This window comes from Prionailurus bengalensis, chromosome B2, assembly GCF_016509475.1.
Source record: "Prionailurus bengalensis isolate Pbe53 chromosome B2, Fcat_Pben_1.1_paternal_pri, whole genome shotgun sequence".
In the NCBI taxonomy this organism is placed as follows: Eukaryota; Metazoa; Chordata; class Mammalia; order Carnivora; family Felidae; genus Prionailurus; species Prionailurus bengalensis.
In genome coordinates, this window is record NC_057349.1 from 9,275,895 (window position 1) to 9,295,009 (window position 19,115).

The following is a 19,115-nucleotide window of genomic DNA, read 5'->3' on the forward strand; positions in this document are numbered from 1 at the left end:
GTGGTGTGAATAAAGCAGAGATTGTCATCTGCTGTTAATGACCTCCTATAACATCTCCGTGGGGCAGGGGAGTGGAGGTAGAGACTTTTTTTTTTTTCCCACCCCTGAATGGGGGATCATAGGTTGAGAAACTCTGGCGTGGCATTACAAAGTTTGGGGTGGCTCTTTGGTGATTAAACCCCTGGAGAACGCAAGCGTGAGGGCTCAGCTGGGGAGAAGTTGTTGCCAGTGTCTGTCAGGCAGGCCTGCGGGTGAATTTGAAGATGGAGGCCACATTGACAACAATATTACGTCTGCCTGAACGTCCCTGCCCGCCCGTTTGGATTCTCCTTGGCTCAGTAACAACTCCCAGGTAAACTGCTGATGCAGAAGTTTGGGCTTGGTTTCCCCGTGTATCCTGGGGGTCCGCATCAGCTCCCTTTTCCCTGGATTTATTATGCCCATCAGCTCAGAGCGCTGCTTTCCTGTAAAGCTTGCTTCATCAGCCGGCATACAGCAGTTCAAGGCTTTCCGGACTCTCCAAACCGATTAATCAACTGAAACCATTCTCTGAGTGCCCGTGATACGTTTGGCTCCCTCTGGGGACAGAGACGAAGTGTCTCCCTTTTGAGAACACGTGCGTGAAAACGTGTATCAGAATGCACTAACGTAACAGAAGCACCGCTTCTTACAGAGGTAAAAGAATTCCCCAGCCAAAGGGATGGGGGGGAAAGGATCCCTCCATTTGCTGATGTGACACGGCTCGGGGTCTCGCGCAGAGGAACGAGAAGAGAGGGAGCCTGGGTTCCGGGGCGCTGGTTTGCAGCCCGGTGGGGGGGAGGGGCGGGGGGTGGTGTCTCCTTGGGCCTCCAGCCCCTAGCAGATTAACCCTTTGCAGCAAGGACTGGGAACGAGAAGGCTCCAAAGGAAAGCGCAGGAAATGTTAGCCAGCGCGCGGACTGGGAGGGGGGCGGGGAGGAAGCCGAGGCTGCAGCGAGACCAAAACAGGGTGGGGCGCGGGGCGCTCCCCGGGGAGAGGCGCCCGCCCGGGTGGCCGGGATGGAGATCTCTGCGGGGCGCGGGGAGGCAGGCCGGCGAGCTCGGGAGAAGGAAGCGGACGGGCGCCTCCCGCCCCCGGGGCTGCCCGCCAGCGGCCGCAGGGCAGGGCGGCGGCGCCCGCCGGCGTCGCTCTCCCTCGCCCGGGTCGGCCCGGGCTCTGGCCCGGTGGGCGGGCCGGGCGGCGCTCGGGGCCGCGCTCCGCTTCCCCACTTTCCCTCCGTCCCTCCCTCCTCCCGGGGCCGTCCCGGGCGGCCGGGCCAATGAGCGCCGAGAGGAGGGCAGCGGGAAGCGGAGCGCGCCCGGCGCGGCCCTCCCACCGCGCCCCGGGGCCGCCGCGCCAACGCCGAGGTTGCGCCCCGGGAGTTCGCGCGGCCCCCGGCCTGGTGGCTCGGTCCCCGCGGGCGAGGCGGCCGTGCGCGCGCGCGCGCCTGGGGCAGCGGCCCGCGAGCGCTCGGGCTGCGGGACGGGGAGCGGGGTGGCGCGGGCTGGGGCCGGGGCAGCCGCCTCCCGAAGATGCAGGATGGCAGCGGAGCCGCCGTCCAGCCTCTCGTACCGCACCACGGGCTCCACCTGCCTGCACCCGCTCAGCGAGCTCCTGGGCATCCCGCTGGACCAGGTAACGGGCGGCCGGGGCGTGGGCGCAGCGAGGGACCCTCCTCCCGGGCCACCGCGGGGGGTGCGGGCTGCGGGCACCCGTTAGCCACCGACGGTCCTCCCCCCCACCCCCAGCCCCTATAGCAGATTTCACAGCCACAGACTCGACAGGTGGGCTTTTTTACTGACAACGTTTTTGTCCTCGAAGTGTGAAAAAAATCGGTATACCCTGAAAGACGGGTTCAGATGCTACATATATTTTTTCTTCTTGAGGTTTTGGGTTGCCTCGTTTCCTGTCACGAAGTTCTAAGGTATTCTGATAAATGAATCAGGTGTTTGTTTTGTTTTGTTTTTTTCCCATCCGTGTAGTCGAAGCTTGATTATTTTTAATTTAGATTTCTGTCCTTAAAAGATAAGCCGGATTGGTCTGTTTCTGCAGCCTGTTGCTTGAACAGACACCTGGGTTTTAGACTTGGGTGGTGAGACTTGCCTGATCAGAGGGACAGTTATTTTGTGCCAGGTGTGATGTCCATCGGAAAGGGAGGAGTTACACAAGATTGCCATGGTTTCCCAAGGGGCTCCAGTTTATCCAATGGGTTCATTCTTGAGGTTCTAGGCTCCCGAGTGAGTTAGGATAGTGGGAGAAGAGAGGCTCAGAGAAGTTACTTGGACTGTCCAGGAACTGTCTGCTACCGTTAAAACTGAAAATGGCAATAAAGAACAATATAATTCCTCGTAGGAAATCTGCCTGAGGGTTGAGGCTGCCTTACTCATTTTCTTGTGTCTGCAGGTGCTGCAGGCTAGATCTGCCGTGTCTTTCGTGGAGAGTCAGTAAATATATGTTGATTTAAGTGGAATGAAGTGTGTTGGGGGACCGCCCATTCACCTTAGTTTAGTTTCATACCGAGGTTTGCCCCAGGTTTCTTCCTCTGCTTTTCACTACTGATCTTTTTTTTTTTATTTCCCCTTCTTCTTTTTTTTTTTTTTTCTTCTTCAAACGGGAGTATACCTGCTGCCCTCTCCACTCACATTCCTTCTGCAATGAGGAAGTGAGACCTGGACATTTGCCTTATTCACATACTGTTTACTGAGCCACCCTTCTACCTGGCTGCCTCCAAAGATCTGATTCAGAGCTCCACCTCCTGTGGCCATTTGCCTTCTCATCAGTTGCAAAATCCAGAAAGTTAACAAATCGGGGGCGGTATTAGATGCTAACTTGTGCTTTTGTAAATCAGTCTTCGATTTGTAATGAAGATGGGAGAGTCCCAGGGACTTAGGCAAAGGCAGAGATACTAACAGATTCTTTTGCCCTGAAACTGCTATATAACTCATAGCTGACTTTCCTTAAGCGGAATGTGTTTTGTACTTACCCTTCAGCCCCAGCCCCAACCCCCGTCAGAATTTATTTTAGTTGCATTTTCTGTTTTAAGTTATTTGGCATTGCTAGAGAGAGGAATCTGGGGAGCATTTTCGTATGGAAAGGGATAGTTAAGGAACCCTGACAAGTTATGACTGAGAGGTGCTGGTACGATATTAGGTGCTTTTTAACTCATCTGCCTCCATCCCCAGCCTCCTGGGTTTGTCAGAGGAACCCTGTTTTTAATTTATAAACAAGAATAAAAGAGGCTTGAGGATGTTTAAGGCTGGGAGAAGGGGATTTCTGGGATAAACTGAAAAAGAAAAGTGGGCCATGGGCAAGGAAGGACCCCCCACCCCCCACCCCATGATGTCTTTGATCTTTGGATGGCCCCGCCACCTTCCAGCAGGGTCACATCTGAGTGACTCTTGCTGGAAGAACTACATATAGGGCAATGCCCCAGCTCACTTATTTAAGGCCTGATGAAAATCGCAAACCATAAATAATGTGGTTTGAGGCTAAGTTGTGGCTTGAGAATTTGGAAGCTTGGTGTGTTTTTCTCCCTCACACTTTCTAATGTTTATTTTTAATTTATTTTTAAGAGAGAGCGCACGAGAGAGAGAGAGAGAGAGAGAGAGAGAGAGGGAGTGGGGGAGGGGCAGAGAGTGAGACACACACACAGAACCCGAAGCAGGCTCCAGGCCCTGAGCTGTCAGCACTGAGCCAGACGCGGGGCTCGAACTCACGGAGTGTGAGATCATGACCTGAGCTGAAGTCCGGGCCTTAACCGACTGAGCCACCCGGGCACCCCTCTCCCTCACCCTTTCAAGGCCTTTTTAAGGTCTTAGATGTCAGACTTGACCTACTCTGCCAGCAGACTTCTTTTGTGAGTGCTTCTGTGACTGCTGGCTGGCATTCAGCCGCCTAGAGCTCCAAATGCCCCCATGGGTAAAAGGGGAAATGGCAATATGTTCTGCATTCTGGGGGCACCCGGGGGGCTCAGTCAGTTGACTGTGTGACTCTTGAGATCAGCTCAGGTCATGATGTCAGGCCCATGGGATTGAGTCCCACGTGTTGGGCTCTCTGCTGAGAATGGAGCCTGTTTAGGATTCTCTCTCTTTCTTTCTCTCTCTCTCTCTCTCTCTCTGCCCTTCTCTCCTGCTTGTGCGCTCTCTCTCTCTTTAAAAAAAAAAAATCTGCATTTTAGAGTGGAGAAAGTTTAGGCAGATATAACATGCTCTACATCAGGAAGGTCCTTCATTCACACAGGGTCCTGGCAGGAAACTCAACTCAGTGGGTTGCGGTGGAGACACTTTAATGAACTACATGGAGGGATGTGGGCAGCATTAAGGGACCCACTGGCGGAGGTTCAGGTACTAAGACCTGGATGCAGAAGGGGAAGGGGGAGGATGTGTTGTTACTGTTGCCCAGTGAGAGCTGTATCCACCCCCGCAGGCGGAAGCAGAGAGAGAGAGAGCCTCAGCCTTCCTTCCCTCCACCCACAGTCCTTCCGTCTCTTGCCCATCTCCGCAGTGGTCAGATCACATCTAAGGGTGACGGCCTGGGGTGCCTGGGTGATGCGGTCTGCAGGGGCTCCACTCTGGGCACAGAACTTGGAAGAGAAAGGTAGAGCCAGAGGTGGAGGACAATCCAGGAATAAGAGAATAGTCCTCAATAAATGTTTGCTTCTGTCCCACCGGAGAGTGGCTTTTTATTGGCCTGCAATATGCTAGAGGTGACAAAACATGTCCCTTGTGTTACTTAAATAGCTCCTTATAGGCCATCTGAAGACGTTGACTCTTCCCCCCTCCCCGTGTTAGCATTTCATAGCATTTCACGCTTGTATTCGTAATTTCTGCATTGAACGTACATCTGAGAATGTCTTTGGCTTCTGGGTGTCCCTGTGTCAGGTATTTTATTACTTGCAAAAAACCTAAAATATCTGTTGAGCATTCTACTGCGCGAGTGAAGAACTCATTTTTCATTTGGTTCTTTCATTTATCTGTTCTGTTAACTCCCCAGGGAAGCTTGCGGGCGATCAATCGTGAGGAAACGTCTATTATTTTAATTTCCAGGGACTTTACTAGTCTGACATCTTCCTCGAGATGTTAAATGTAAAATCATCTTACTTAATTAGAAACAAGTAGAGTACAGAAGAATTCAGATGCAGAGGGTAGGAAATGGATGATGATGTAGGACCCTCCACAGGTGTGTCACAGGTGAGTGTGTGAAAATTGGATTTCTAAAACAGTGGGTCGCTGTGTATAGCAAGTGTGGAGCGCCGACAGCTAGTAGGATTATTTAGATATAAAGCTTCACTTGCCCGGGATAAATTAGGTAAGAACTTTTCTTCCTCATTTAGAGTGAATCAGGGAACAAAGGATGAGTATTTGTCTTATTTTTTAAGTCATCTGCTTGTTTCCTTTTCACTTGGTTTTCGTTGTGGAATGTGACCTGATCTGCCTTTAAACTAAGGGTGGCTTTCCTTTCTTTCCTTCTTTCTTTCTTTCTTTCTTTCTTTCTTTCTTTCTTTCTTTCTTTCTTTCTTTCTTTCTAAATGCTTATTTATTTATTTTTTGAGAGAGAGAAAGAGACAGAGAGAGAGAAAATTCCAAGCAGACTCAATGCTGTCACCTCCCCCCTCCCCCTGATGTGGGGCTTGAACTCAAGAACCAGAGATCATGACCTGAGCCAAAGTCAAGAGTCGGATGCTTAACCAACTGAGACACCCAGGTGCCCCTAAACTAAACATAACTGTCACAGTTTGTAAGACTGATTTAACCACCATGATGGATGGATATCAATGTTGTTAATTGCGTGATGCATTGGATATCAATGTTGTTAATTGTTAAAACGCCTGTTTTGAAAGGAGTTTTGAAAGCTGAGCAAGAAATGGTTTCCTGACTATAAGGAATTTCCATTCTGGTGGTGGGGAGCTCTGGGGGCCAAGGCTGTTTTTATCGATTGTCCTACCAGACTTTGTATACTTTTGCATAAAGTAGCAATTCTTTGTTGAATTAGAAGTCCTTGCCTGGCTTTCATTCCCCTCCCAAACCCCAACCTAATCAGAAAAAGGGTCAAGGGAAAAATAGACCAGGACATAAGAATCCAGGAAATGATCTTGAGATTGAAGCAGGAAAGGTTTAGGACAATTAACATAAGCTTGTGTTATAGTTTAAAAGGCTGGGTGAATGAAGACCAGCTCTAAAGACCTGGCATTCTTGATGAATGGTGATTCCAGTAGTGAGTTTCGATTATTCCACCGGGGCCTCTGACCGCGAGGTTCGAGGTTTCTTTACTTGCCTGGAGCTTTTAGTCACCGGTTGTTTCCCTTGTCCAATCTTGGAAAGCCCAACCTGCAAGTCTCTTCTTATCTAGATCTTGCCCTTGGTTAAAAGCTCAGCTCACATTCCATAGTCAGTATTAAACCAATTAAATATTTATTTAATGCTGTTAGTGCCTGGTACCTGGCCAGGTGGTACAAATACAAGGCTAAAAAGCATCAAGGCCCCTGTCCTGGAAGGGCTTGCACACCAGTAGAGGAGACAAAGGACCCATGTAAGTATACAAGTACTGTGTACTCACTGACTTGTGCAGGTGCTGACAGAAGTTTGTAGATGGTGCCCTGGTGGAACAGAGAAGGCAAAGCCATAGGAGATGTTGGATTCCTGTAGAAGTTACTATTTACCTTTAACATGGTTTACAACCAAGTGGACAGCAGATCAGCCTTTGTTGGGAGAAGGGTCCTTTGCTTGGCCCACCCCCTCCACACCCCCCACTGATGCCGCCTCCAGGCTGTACCCTTGGGTTTCTAACTTGAACAATCTGCTCTTCACCTTGGGACTTTCCAGTTCATCCCAGCTCAGGATGGGTGTGGGCATATGGCAGGCCAGAGAACATCAGCCCTGCAGAGTGCTACTTTAGTTTTCTTTTTGGGCCTCAGTAGTTCCTGCAAAGTCAGGTCTGCACTCCCCTTGATACCCCCTTCTTCTGATGTCGAAAATGATTGGCAAACAGGAGGAAAATAATTTGGTTAGACTGCAGACAACAAGTATTGAGTTTCTCCCGTGTTCCCCAAGAATTCCTCGGGGTTTGTTGGGCTGTGATGATTCAAACAGCAATAAAATAGGGCCCATCCTCAAAAATCTTGTTGGGTGAGGCAGGGACACATACGTCAACCGGTGTTGCTCATGTGCAGTGACCTGGACCAACGGTATCAGCCTGGAAACTGGTGAGAAATGTACATTCTCAGGAGCGCCTGGGTGGCTCAGTCCACTGAGCGTCCGACTTTGGCTCGGGTCGTGGTCTCACGGTTCGTGAGTCGGAGCCCCAGGCTTGCTGCTGTCAGTGCAGAGCCTGCTTCGGACCCTCTGTCCGCTTCTCTCTCTCTCTGCCCTTCCCCCACTCATGCTGTCTCTGTCTCAAAAATAAACGAGAAAATAAAAAGTAATGTCCGTTCTCTGCCTAGTGTCCCCATCTGCTGCTCGGGGGACAGGCACAGCCCTGGGTGGTTTAATGAGCTCCCTGGGGCGCTGAGGCACCCCGAAGTCTGAGAACCACTGCTCCGCACGGCACACTGGGATCCCAATTAATCAAGCAGAGTGGAGGGGAAGATCTATTCTTTGCGAGGGGACAAGGCGTGGTTGTCAGCCTCTGGCAGGTGAGGAGTAGCACGTGTTCGGTCTTGCAGGATGAGGAGGAGTTTAGCAGGCAAAGTGGGTAGAAAGAACACACGCATAGGTGTGGACGAGTGAAATCGCTCAGTTCTGGGAGCTGAGAACCCGCTGAAGTGGGTTGTGGGCTGCAGGTTGTGAGTGGACCGCAGGGTCCAGGCTGGGGAAGAGAGCAGGGGTCACGTCACGAGGCAGCCGATGGGCTCTGGCGTGTCTGTACCTCGTCCTACAGACTGGAGCTCTGCGGACGTTTTCTATAAAGGGCCACGCGGTCAGTATCTTCAGCCTCAGGCCCTGCAGCCCATCACATCTACTCAGCTCTGCCATTGCATGAAAGTAGAATAAATAACAATACATAGTGAATCCATAATTGGGTGTAGCCGCATTGTCAGGAAACTTCATTTACGGATACTTGTAAACTGGAGTTTCGAGGGCACCTGGGTGGCTCAGTCGGTTAAGTGTCCAACTTCGGCTCAGGTCATGATGTCGTAACTCATGAGCCTGAGCCCCATGTCGGGCTCCGTGCTGACAAGTCAGAGCCTGGAGCCTGCTTCGGATTCATTCTCTCTCTCGCTGTCTCTCTCTCTCCCCCCTGTTCTGTCCCTGTCTCTCAAAAATTAATAAATGTTTAAAAAAAGTTTTAAATTGGAGTTTTGTATAATTTTTCACGTGTCTGGAAATTTTCTTCTTTCGATTATTTTCAATCCTTAAAAAAGAGAAAAAACGTTGTTTTAGCCGGCAGGCCACACAGAAAACGGGCAGTGGGCTGGGATTGGCCGAGGATTGGAATTTGTAGATCCTTGTCAGAGACGGGTTTACCGTAAAATTTGATGCCTGGACATTCTTCAGAATCTACTGACATGTGCGTTTCAGGAATCCGGCCCCAACTGGTGAGTCAAATGTTGGGGGGGAGGGGCTCCCCAGGTGATTCTCCGGCCAGCTGAAGCTGGGCACCAGTGCTACCATCAAAGGGAAGACAGTGACGGACATGAGGTGTGGGAAGATTTTAATTTCATGGAGCAGGGCAGGAGTCCTACGGCCGCAGGTTGCAGGGACGGAGGAGGGCGGGCCTTTGAGGATGGGAGAAGGCGTAGCGTTGTCTTTCTGGGATGTGGAGAAGGGGGTGTGCACGGTCCATTTAACGGGCTGCTGAGTGTAATCGACGGGCTGAAAACCACAAATTTTGAGAGGCACGAGTTTGTGCCAATATGCGATTTTTGTCTTCGAGCAGCTCCTTCTAGGAGCAGAAGTAAAACCGTTGGGCGTTTGCAGAGAGGGTTGCTAGGCAGTTAAGAAGAAGGGGTGTTGAAAGATGCCGACAAGTACTTGGAAGTGATGGGAGAGGGAGGGGACACACCCAGAGTTTTGGAGGGACTGAGGGGTAGGTGCCGAGGAAAGGAGGCAGGTGGGGGCTGGCCTAGTGAGTGGAAGATTCCTAGAGAAGCTGTTCGGGGCAGTGATGACAGTCCGGGTATGGTTGTATGGTAGGGGTGACAGTTGGGTTTAGCCAGCCACCCCCGTGGACTTGGGGGGGGGGATCTGGCAGACTTCCTCCCAAAGTTTGAAGCAGGTAGACTTGGGACGTGAGCCGGAGGCGGAGGAAAAGGCTGGGCAGTAACTGAGCTCTCTAGGCTGGTAGATTCCGAGAGCATATGGCTAGACCGGAGAGGGTAGACCCACCCTCTGTCAGGCACTCAGTCAGCTGCTCTGCGTGCATGATCTCACTTCATTTTTTTGTTTGTTTATTTTGAGAGAGAGAGAGAGAGAGAGACAGCATGCACGCATGTGCGAGCAGGGGAGGGGCAGACAGAGGAGAGAGAATCCCAAGCAGACTCTGTGCTGCCAGTGCAGAGCCTGACATGGGGCTCAATCCCACCAACGTACCATCTCACTTCATAAAAGGAGGAGTTTGGGCTGAGTCTGGAGGGAGCACAGCTTTTCTAGAAGGATGGTGGAAGAGAAGTGGGCTGAGGCAGCAAAGGGGAGGGGAATTTGGAAAAGTAGTGATGCTCCTGTCTCTGCTCACCTGTTGGCACATAGTTCTCCACCAAGGCTGGGAGGGAAGGGAGAGAGCTGGGAAGGCAGTTTGGGGTTTGGGGTAGAGCAGAGGGAGGGCTTTGAGGAGGTCGGCAGAGGGAAGGAGGTCTGCATGGGACGATGAGTCACGGAGGAGGAGGAAGTCCGAGCGGCACATGGCTGCAAGTTGACAAAGGGGAGCTTGGTGGCTGGGCATGGGAATCAGAATGAATGGCAGGGTTCTGGGCAGTGGGCGTGGGCCCCTGGGGTCCCGGAGTCCTGATAAGCCTGTGGCCAGTGACCGACCTTGACCATGGAGTGCAGTGTTTCCTGGGGCTGCACAGAAACGTGGTGGAAAGTTCCTTTGTGGTTCCGAAGAGATTGCTCAACTTGCAGAAACAGTGTGCGAATACCAAGCGATAAGATGTGTTGAGGGCAAGGCTGTGAATTCCATAGAGTCGAGAGGGCAGGGCTGGTGGAGTTGGGGACTGCCCCATGGCGTGGCCCTGAGGGAGCCTGTGCACACAGAGTAAGAGAATGAGCCGTCTCCATCTGGGGGGACTCTGGGTGAGTCCAGGAGGTAGGCTGGCCCGTCTGGAAAATGCTGACTGGTGTCGCAATCTGGTGGCTTAACTTGACAATAATTGAAGAGAGGACAGAGAATGTGCAGGCGTGACCACATACTTCCTGCCATTTTAAGCAGAGGCCCAGTGGGTTCTGGAGCTTTAACCTTTCTGTCATGGAACAAGAGTGGATTCTTCCCAGCTTGGCCTCAGTTTACCTTTCTGGCTTAATGATACCGGCGGCTCTCTATATTGAGTGCATGTGCTCTCAGGCCTTCAGTCAGCTGCTCTGCGTACATTATCTCATTTAACGGGTGTGACAGCATTGAAATTTATGCCGCAAATTTCAATGTAAGCAGTGGGCCTACGGGGCTTTAGTGCCTTGCCGGCAGCCCAGAGGCTGGAAAGGGGCAGAGGCAGGACTTGAGCCCAGGACTGTCTGATTGTTGTGCTTCCAGGAAGTATGGCAGCCACCACTTGCTTCCCTGTGCACCGTGCTGTCATCCCAGGGGACTGTTTATTTCCTATGCCTCAAATGCCGTGTGCCTTTCGCACCTGCCAGCTTCCGCCTACACTCTTCCTTCTCTGTCTGAACCTCGTCCTCTTCCCAGTTCTCATTTCCTGTTTCATCTCCACCTGCTCTCTGTAACCTTGGCCTTGCTGTCTCCCTCCGCTCCAGGGGCAAACAGGTCCCTTCGTTTTTTCTGTTTCTCCCCGGGATTTTGCATACCATATTGCGGGGCTTACCTTACGTCTTAGATATTAATTGGTCTTTCTGCCCTGCCTGACTGTGGGAGGCCAAATAACTGGGTTGGAATGGGGCTGCGGAGATTGGTTAGGGTGTACCTTAATCCAGCGACAAACCCATACGCGCTTGTTCAACCACTGTATTGCATGTGAACCCTTGTAATACAACGTGCTGCATGCTTCAGGGAGTCCCTGCACGTGCCACTACCCGGGGGCCACCAGGCCTCTGCAGCCGCCCTGTGAGCTGCGGCCTTAGGACGAGAAGGGGAATGTGCTGGGCTGGGGCCAGATGGGCCCTGCAGAATCTTCCAGGAAGAGGAAGCTGTTTGAGCAAAGCTACTGAGACTCGATTGGAGAAAAGACCAGCATTCTTCGTGGGCAGTGACTGAGGGTGAACCTTCGTCATCTCGGTGTGCTGAGTACAATGCAGGAACTTCATAAATGTTTGTTGAACCGGAATTTTATTTACGTTCTTGCATCGGAACGAATGAGTAAATTCAGTGGGACTTGGGAGCCAGCTCTTTTTACCAACTGGTTAGGTCTGTTTGTTACTTGGAACCTGCATTTCAGATTCGTAGGCCTGATATCTGATTGGAAAGTTAATGAAGGGCCCGGTTGCTGATAGTTTGAAATTAGCCTTGGCTTGTTTAAATTCTCCATTCCCAGTTGTATTATGTGGGGTTGAGGTATGCATTCCTTGGGATTATTAATATCAGTTTTGGGCCCGTTTTCTCAGATTTGTGTGGGCAAAATGTGGAAGTTTCCCGCAGCAGCCTACAATCAGGTGTCGTGTGTAAAAGATGCCCTATACCCAAGTGTTTTGCAGCATGGCCTCCGAATCACATTTATAAAGAAAGGTTTCTGAAAAAGATTCTAAGGAGAGACAATCTGGAATTATGTTTTGTAGTAGCAACTTGTAAAAGGAATTCAGTATGTGTAATTTAATAACAGAACTTGGTTGTGTGCCTTCCAGAAGCTTTCTATTTTAAGTAAGTCAACCCTTTCAGTAAACAAGATAAAGGAGAAACTTGCTGTGGTCGTATTAATGGCTATTTCTAGCAATTTTGCCAAGGATCAGTGTAATACTCGGTGGGAAAAGTTACCTTCAGGTAGTTTGTACAGCTGAAAAATGTGCTTTATGAAAAGACCTCTGTCCCTTTGGGCTTAAGAAATGTGACCATCTCCCCCACGATGAACTCTTTGACCTCTTTGTAATGTGCTTTCTGGTTCTCCCGAAGACGTGCCCTTGGTGAATCAGATATCCAGTTCCTTGTAACAGTGGGGCTGTGGTTACAACTTCCTCAAGTTGTCAGCGGTTCGTCTTTTATGCGTTAGTAATCAATCGGACTCCAAATTGGTTTTCAAAGCCCATAACAGCATGAAAGCGGTTTTAAGTGTTGAATTCAGATTTCTGGGCTGATAGTGCTGGGGGTTTCCCAACCATCTTATTATTACAAAGAGTCCATTCGCAGGCTTGTTTACCAAACACCAGCACAGAACTCAGGTCTAACGTGAGAAAGATCGAGGGAGGGGTAACCTTTGAACAGTTTTTGTCCCCGTGGTTCTAAATTCTGAGGTCAAACAAGTAATTAAAATCACAAAGACTGTAGTTCATCTCCTCCCAGCCCCTGATTTGTCGCATTCATCATTCTGTAGCTCTAATTTGTCAGCAAAGGTAGACAACAGAAGGTTGCTAAGGCCTAGAGGAACTAGGTCTAGAGGAACTTTGGCTAAATTCAAAAGTCCTTCTGTGAAATTTCATGAAGTGGTTTCATTATGAATGTCATAGAGTTAAAACTGCTTTGTTTTTTTTTTGTGTTTTTTTTCTGGCATTATGTTTTACCCTTTGTTTTTATTTAATTTTATTTATTTGTTTAAATTTTAAAAGTTATTTGAAATTAATTTTGTGGCTTTTATGTTACTTCATTTTTAAATTTTTTTAAATGTTGATTTTTAGAGACAGAGACAGAGCATGAGCGGGGGAGGGGCAGAGGGAGACCCAGAATCCGAAGCACGCTCCAGGCTCTGAGCTGTCAGCACAGAACGCGACGCGGGGCTCGAACCCACAAACTGTGAGATCATGACCTGAGCCGAAGTCGGACGCTTAACCAGTTGAGCCACCTAGGCGCCCCTGTGGTTTTTATATTGTAAAAGTACAGTAAAAAAAATTAGTTTTCTGCCTAGGTAGCTTATATGCTTAGTATCAAAAGCACAAGGCAGAAAAGAGGATATAATGAAGGGTCCCGTCCCACACTCCCCCTGCCCCTTTGCAGCTGCCCAGATCGCCTCCCCACTGGCAGCCAGTGACGTCCTTTCAGAGATGGGCTGTGCATACGTGTGTGCAGAATCTCTGTCTGTTTTTCTGAGAGTAGACAGTTCTTCCACTCCTTGCCTTTTTTTTTTTTTTTTTTTAACTTAGCAGTGTCTCCTAGGAGTGATTTGTATCTGTATATACAGAGCTCCTGTGACATTCGACTTGCTTTCCGCCTTTTCTGAGAGTTCTGTTTCTGTTTCCAGGAACTGCCTTGGCCCTTAGCAAGAGCATGGGGTGCCAGTCATGGTGGGAGAGGAGGTCGGGGACGGGGCTTCCCACGCTGGCGCCCCCTCCTATGTTCTCATTCCCGAGGACTGTGGTATTAAACAGCACACATTCAACTGGGTAAACTTAAAGATCAAATTGGCTTTATGCAGCCTTTCATGAATTGGGCAGCACCCCATTTAGCAATTGGAAGGAGCTCCGACAAGCTGTAGAAAAGGAAACATTTTTTAAATGTTTACGTATTTATTTTGAGAGAGAGAGAGGAGAGACAGAGGGGGAGAGAAAGAATCCCAAGCAGGCTGTGCAGAGCCCAACAGGGGGCTTGACACCGTGAACTGTGAGATTATGACCTGAGCTGATATCAAGAGTCACGCAACTGGCTACCCAAGGGAAGACTTTTAAATGCAAAAAGGGTGCGGAAAAAGGAAATTATTAGCAAAGAATGCATTGTTCCAGGCAAGGTCCCCTTCCTAAGGGGACTTGAACAGTCTCTCTGGTGGGATTATTGCATTGGTGCTGACCAGGTAATTCTGAGCTGATTAGTTAAAGCTTATATTCCTGGGGGCGGGGGGCGCTTGGGTGGCTTGGTCAGCTAAGTACCTGACTGAATTTCAGCTCAGGTCATGATCTCATGGTTCATGAGTTCAAGCCCCATGAGTTTGAGCCTCGCGTTGGGGTCTGTGCTGATAGTGCAGAACCTGCTTGGGATTCTCACTCTCCCTCTCTCTCTGCTCCTCCCCTGCTTGCTCGCTTTCTCTCTTTCTTGAAATAAATAAACTTAAAAAAATTTTTTTACGTTCCTGGGTAATCAAAACTACAGCTAGGCTAGGTATTAAGTCTTTGCCGATTGGGGCTTAGCATAAGTGACTCCCAATTTGGGTCTGCTCTCTTCTGCTTAACAATGGGGAGCACCGAGGTCCCTTTCCAGTAGCACACATGGTGGGGAGAGAAATTGGGGTTTGTTTCCAGTTTCCCCTCACATGGAGAGAAATCCACTCTGGACTGAGGTATAAGAATATTAAAGACCCCTGCAATCCTCAAGTCCCAGGGATGAAAATGGCTCTGTCTCTAACTGGTGTCAGCTGTACCTCTTCAGAACTCTTGGTATGCCCATCTGCTGAAAACCTGTTCAGCCCTAAAATTCTGTTTTTCCAGAATCTTCAATAATAGCAAGGAAGGCTTGTTTTTTGTTTTTTAAAATTTTTTATTAAAAAAATTTTTTTTAATGTTTATTTATTTTTGAAAGAGAGACAGACAGAGTGCAAGTGGGGGAGGGGTAAGGAGAGAGAGCGACACAGAATCTGAAGCCGGCCCCAGGCTCTGAGCTGTCGGTACAGGGCCCGACATGGGGCTCGAACTCATGAACAGTGAGATCGTGACCTGAGCCGAAGTCAGACACTCAGCTGAGTGAGCCACCCAGGTGCCCTGTAAAGAAACACTTTTTGAAGATAAAGCCCACAAACCAAGACTCTTTAATTTCCACTTTTTGGTGGCTGTAGGTAATAGGATTCTACATGTATATTTTACTTTTTTATTTCTGCAAATGTAATGTGTGCCTTTTGGTGAATGTTGGCTGAATTGAGTTAGCCTTTGGGGTTCTGGAATCATCTCTCTTCTTTCATCTGTTGAGGTGGAGGAAATTTTCTATGACTTTCAGAGTCCTTCTAGCTGGACTAAGAATGAAATTGACATGAGACAGATTAACGGGAGAAAATCAAATCTAATAGCATATGTATGAGGAATCCGCACAGACATGAAAATTCCGAAGACACTCAGGCCACATAAAGCTTATTTTCTGACCTCCTGAGCTAAGGAGAGGGGTAAGATCTGGAGATACAAAGGGGAGGATGACCATTAGCAGGAAGGTGAGGAGATGTTTAGAAAACAAAGGTTGTCCTGCTATGCAAATACATTTCTTCAGTAAAGAGGAATCTCTGTTCATAGCTCTCTTTCTCATACTAGCTGTCTTTTCCAATGTAAATTTACACAGTGGAGGGGGAGGGAAGGAGATTTTTCTGCATCTGCAGTTTGGATTGCTTTTAAGTCAAAACAGTCTTTATGCCAAAGTGGCCCCATCTTGGGGTGGCCTGACCCTGACCACTGCACCCCTTTTTTAGTGTAAAATCAGAATTTAGGAATTGGGGTGCTTTACTCTAGAAAAAAGATCATGTAAAGCAGCGTGGCTATTTCTTGTCTAATAGGGCTTGTTGAGCTGTTTTTCTTCCCTTCTCCATTCTTCTCCAAACAATGCATGTTCATTTGCCTGCAGATTATTTCACGGAAGGGGAGAAAACCAACATTTCTATGAAACTATATTCCGAGAGTCCGTTTATGTGGAGGAAAGGACAAAATGATTTTTAATTTTTTGTTTTTAATGTAATGGTGGAGTTTACAAAAGAGTATAGTGGTAGACTATTTCACATTTATTTTTGTAATCTCAGCCTCATTGAGCTAACATTTACCTCAGTTTTATAGTTCGCTTTACTAAGCTGCAAAACTGAAGTTGACTTACGTGGTGTTTATCTTTCTACTGAAGCATTTAGAGCATCTTTAGACATATCTTTATCTGATTGCCAGTTCTGCTATCTTAGGTTAAAGGAAGGGCAGAATGTGGCCGTAAACTAAAAATCATTTCCTCAGGATTTAGGTTGGGGCTCAATTTCTTCATACCAACGAATGAGGAATTATGAGTGTGCCCCTTTGAGAGCTGAAACCGCGGAGAGAATTTTAAGGCAGGTAGTAGGCTATGAAACTATTTCGAAACTGACCCCTTATAAGTTTGCATGAGAGCTGGAAAGCCAGAGCTTGTGTACTTGGCAGCCTTGAAACTTTTATTAGACTAATGCGTGTCTAGCTTTGGTCCTCTGTTGCAGTTTCCAGAAGAATTGGAGAAGGTAGAAAAGAGCAACGAAAATGGTTCTAAGAACAATTGAACTTGACAATCACGTGAAGTTTGCTACACAGAAGGAAATAACCTCAGGTGAAAAAGTGACTAAGGATAGCCAAAGCCACAGATCATGGAGGGCCATCAGTGAAGACCTTAAAATGCAGGGTAGGTGACGATAAGTGGGGTGTACCACTAAGGCACCTCGTTTCCCCACAAAGGCCTTGAATGCGGTGGCCTTTGTTGGATTATTTTGTAATCAGCCCTCATAAACTCAAGTGAAAGGTACCAAGGTCTTAGCAGTATTTTAAGAAAAGACTTGCACATCTTTTAAAGATGGCCCTTTGCTTCGTAATAGATGGGTCACATTCTTTGGTAATTAAAAAAAAAAAAACTTACCGTTTTGGAATAATTTTAGATTTATAGAAAAGTTGTAACGATAGCACAGGGCGTTTTTATGTATGCCTCACCCAGTTTTCCCCAGCGTCAACATCGTACGTGGTACATCTGTCAAAATGACAAAAAGCCAACACGAATATATAACTATTAAATAAATTCCAGAGTTTTTGAATTTCACCAAATTTTCCATTCACGCGCTCTTTTTATTCCAGGGTCCTGTACCTTACAGTTCCCTCATTTAACGTATACGGTTCAAAATGTTTTTTAGTATAGTCACAGAGTTGTGTAACCATTGTCACAAGCTAATTTTGGAACATTTCTGTCCCCCACCCCAGAGAAAGGCCCATGTCATTAGCAGTTCCTGTTTCTTCCTAAATCCTGCCTCTCCGTGTCTGCCCCTCCCAGTCCCTGGCAACCCCTAACCTACATTCTCTCTCTATAGACTGACCTATCCTGGCTGTTTCCTGTAAATGGAGTCATATAATATGTGTCTTTGTGATTGGCTTCTTCACTTTTCAAGGGTCTTTGGTGATTTTTGATTGGGTGCTCATGCGTCGTTGCCCTGTTGTACTTTAACTGTGGGAATATTTTGAGACCCGGATTTAGAGTGCAGCCCTTTTAAAAAACATTTGGGTTCCCCTTCTGCCGGGACACCTGGGAGTATTCCCAATCCAGGCTCACTTAAATTGTACTTTCTGCTTTGGACTTTTTTTTTTTTTTTTTTTGGCCATACAGGGCATGTAAATTTAGGCCTCCAAACTCTCATTCTCATGGGAGTCTTTGCACGTTTCGGCTCTCCATCGAGAGTCGCACCCCTATGAACACACACCCCACTGTCTTGGCTGTGGGGAGGGCGGTTTTCCCTAGTTAGCCGTTGCCTTTCAGGACTTACGGAGCAGTCCTGACTTCAAGACGCGTCTTCACCTTTTGCCGAGTCTCCAGTTCTTCCTCCCGTCTCTCCGTTCTCAGCCTGCCTGCCTGGTCTCTGGTGCCCAAGCTCTGGACTGTCTGGAGCACATGCCAGATATCCTACACGTCTGATTTCTGCTTTCTTGCATTTCTGGCTTCTGAGGAATTTTCCCACCAGTTCAGCTGTGCATGAAAATGATCAAGCGTGGCAATATGAGCTCATGTTTAGCTTAACAAATATAGATGGCTGCACGTAGGAGTATTTATAGATGTGTGTATATTCCAGAGTTAGTGTATACACATAGTTCCTTGTGCTTTCAGCTGAAAGGGTCTGCAGGCAGTGACACTCCATTAGCGGTGAGGACACCTGTACCCACATGTTGGTTTCTGGTACTTTTCTCCAAAACCAGAATAAAAGCTCGTGGTGAGAATGTGTCAAATTGACATAGGAGCCCACTGAAAGAGGTCCGAATGACTAGAGGTGGAAAGATTTGAGCAACAAAGTAAAGAAGGCTTCAATTGTAGGAGTATCAAGAAGTAGAAGTTATAGGTCTATCATCTATCGATGATAAGCCAAAGTATAGAATGAGCATCAGTGAGTTCCTACTGACATAAAATAATTGAATAAGTGAATACATGGGGGAAAATAGACAAATCTCCTTGCAGAAGAATTCTTCCTTGCGGAAGAATTCCAGATGATACTGGGTGGTGTAACTTTCCACTCTGCAAGTGTGGGCTGTGCGTTGTGACTTCCTTCCAAAAGGATGGTGTAGAAAGGGAAGGTGGGGCAGAGTAAATGTACAGTGCAGGAACCTAACAAACATGACCTCAGCCATGTGACAAAGGTCAGGATCCACAGTGATAATTTTACTGGTAGTATGTTCCCCTTAATACAGTGTGGGGAAAGTGACACTTTATTTCTGCGATCTTCCTTTCCAAAACCCATAACCCTCTTCTAATTATGAGAAAAACCTCAGACAAACATGAGTTGGGGGAGTTCACAAAATACCAGACTAGTACTCCTCAAAGTGTCAAGGTCATCAAAAACAAGGAAAGTTTGAGAAACTGTCATAACCAAGAGGAGCCTAAGGAGACGTGACAATGAAATGTCATGTGGTTTCCTGGATGGGATCCTGGGACAGAAAACGAGCATTATGTAAAAACTAAGGGAATCTGAATGAAGTATGTATTTTAGTTAATACTAGTGTGTCAGCATTGGTTCGTTAACTGTGGCAAATTGCCATACGATGTAAGATGTAAGGGGAAACTGCAGGGTGTGTGGGATCTCTCTGTACTGTCTTTGTAATTTTGTGTAAATCTAAAACTGTTCTAAAAAAATAAGGTCTATTTAAAAACTGATGCGTTTTTTCGGGGTGCCTGGGTAGCTCAGTCAGTC

General features: G+C 48.0%; 1 protein-coding gene across 3 annotated transcripts in view; it reads left to right on the plus strand.

Moving 5' to 3' along the window:
• The first annotated feature begins 1,363 nt into the window (after positions 1 to 1,363).
• MBOAT1 (membrane bound O-acyltransferase domain containing 1) overlaps positions 1,364 to 19,115 on the plus strand; it is a 105,205-nt gene continuing 87,453 nt past the window's right edge. Inside the window, exon 1 of one of the 3 annotated variants that reach the window (XM_043590717.1) lies at positions 1,364 to 1,654. In XM_043590717.1, the coding sequence (XP_043446652.1) occupies positions 1,559 to 1,654 (96 nt within the window). In that variant the 5' untranslated portion in view covers positions 1,364 to 1,558. Of the gene's footprint in view, positions 1,655 to 16,405; positions 16,580 to 19,115 lie in introns of those variants that run through there. The other 2 variants (XM_043590718.1, XM_043590721.1) reach the window with 2 other exon arrangements.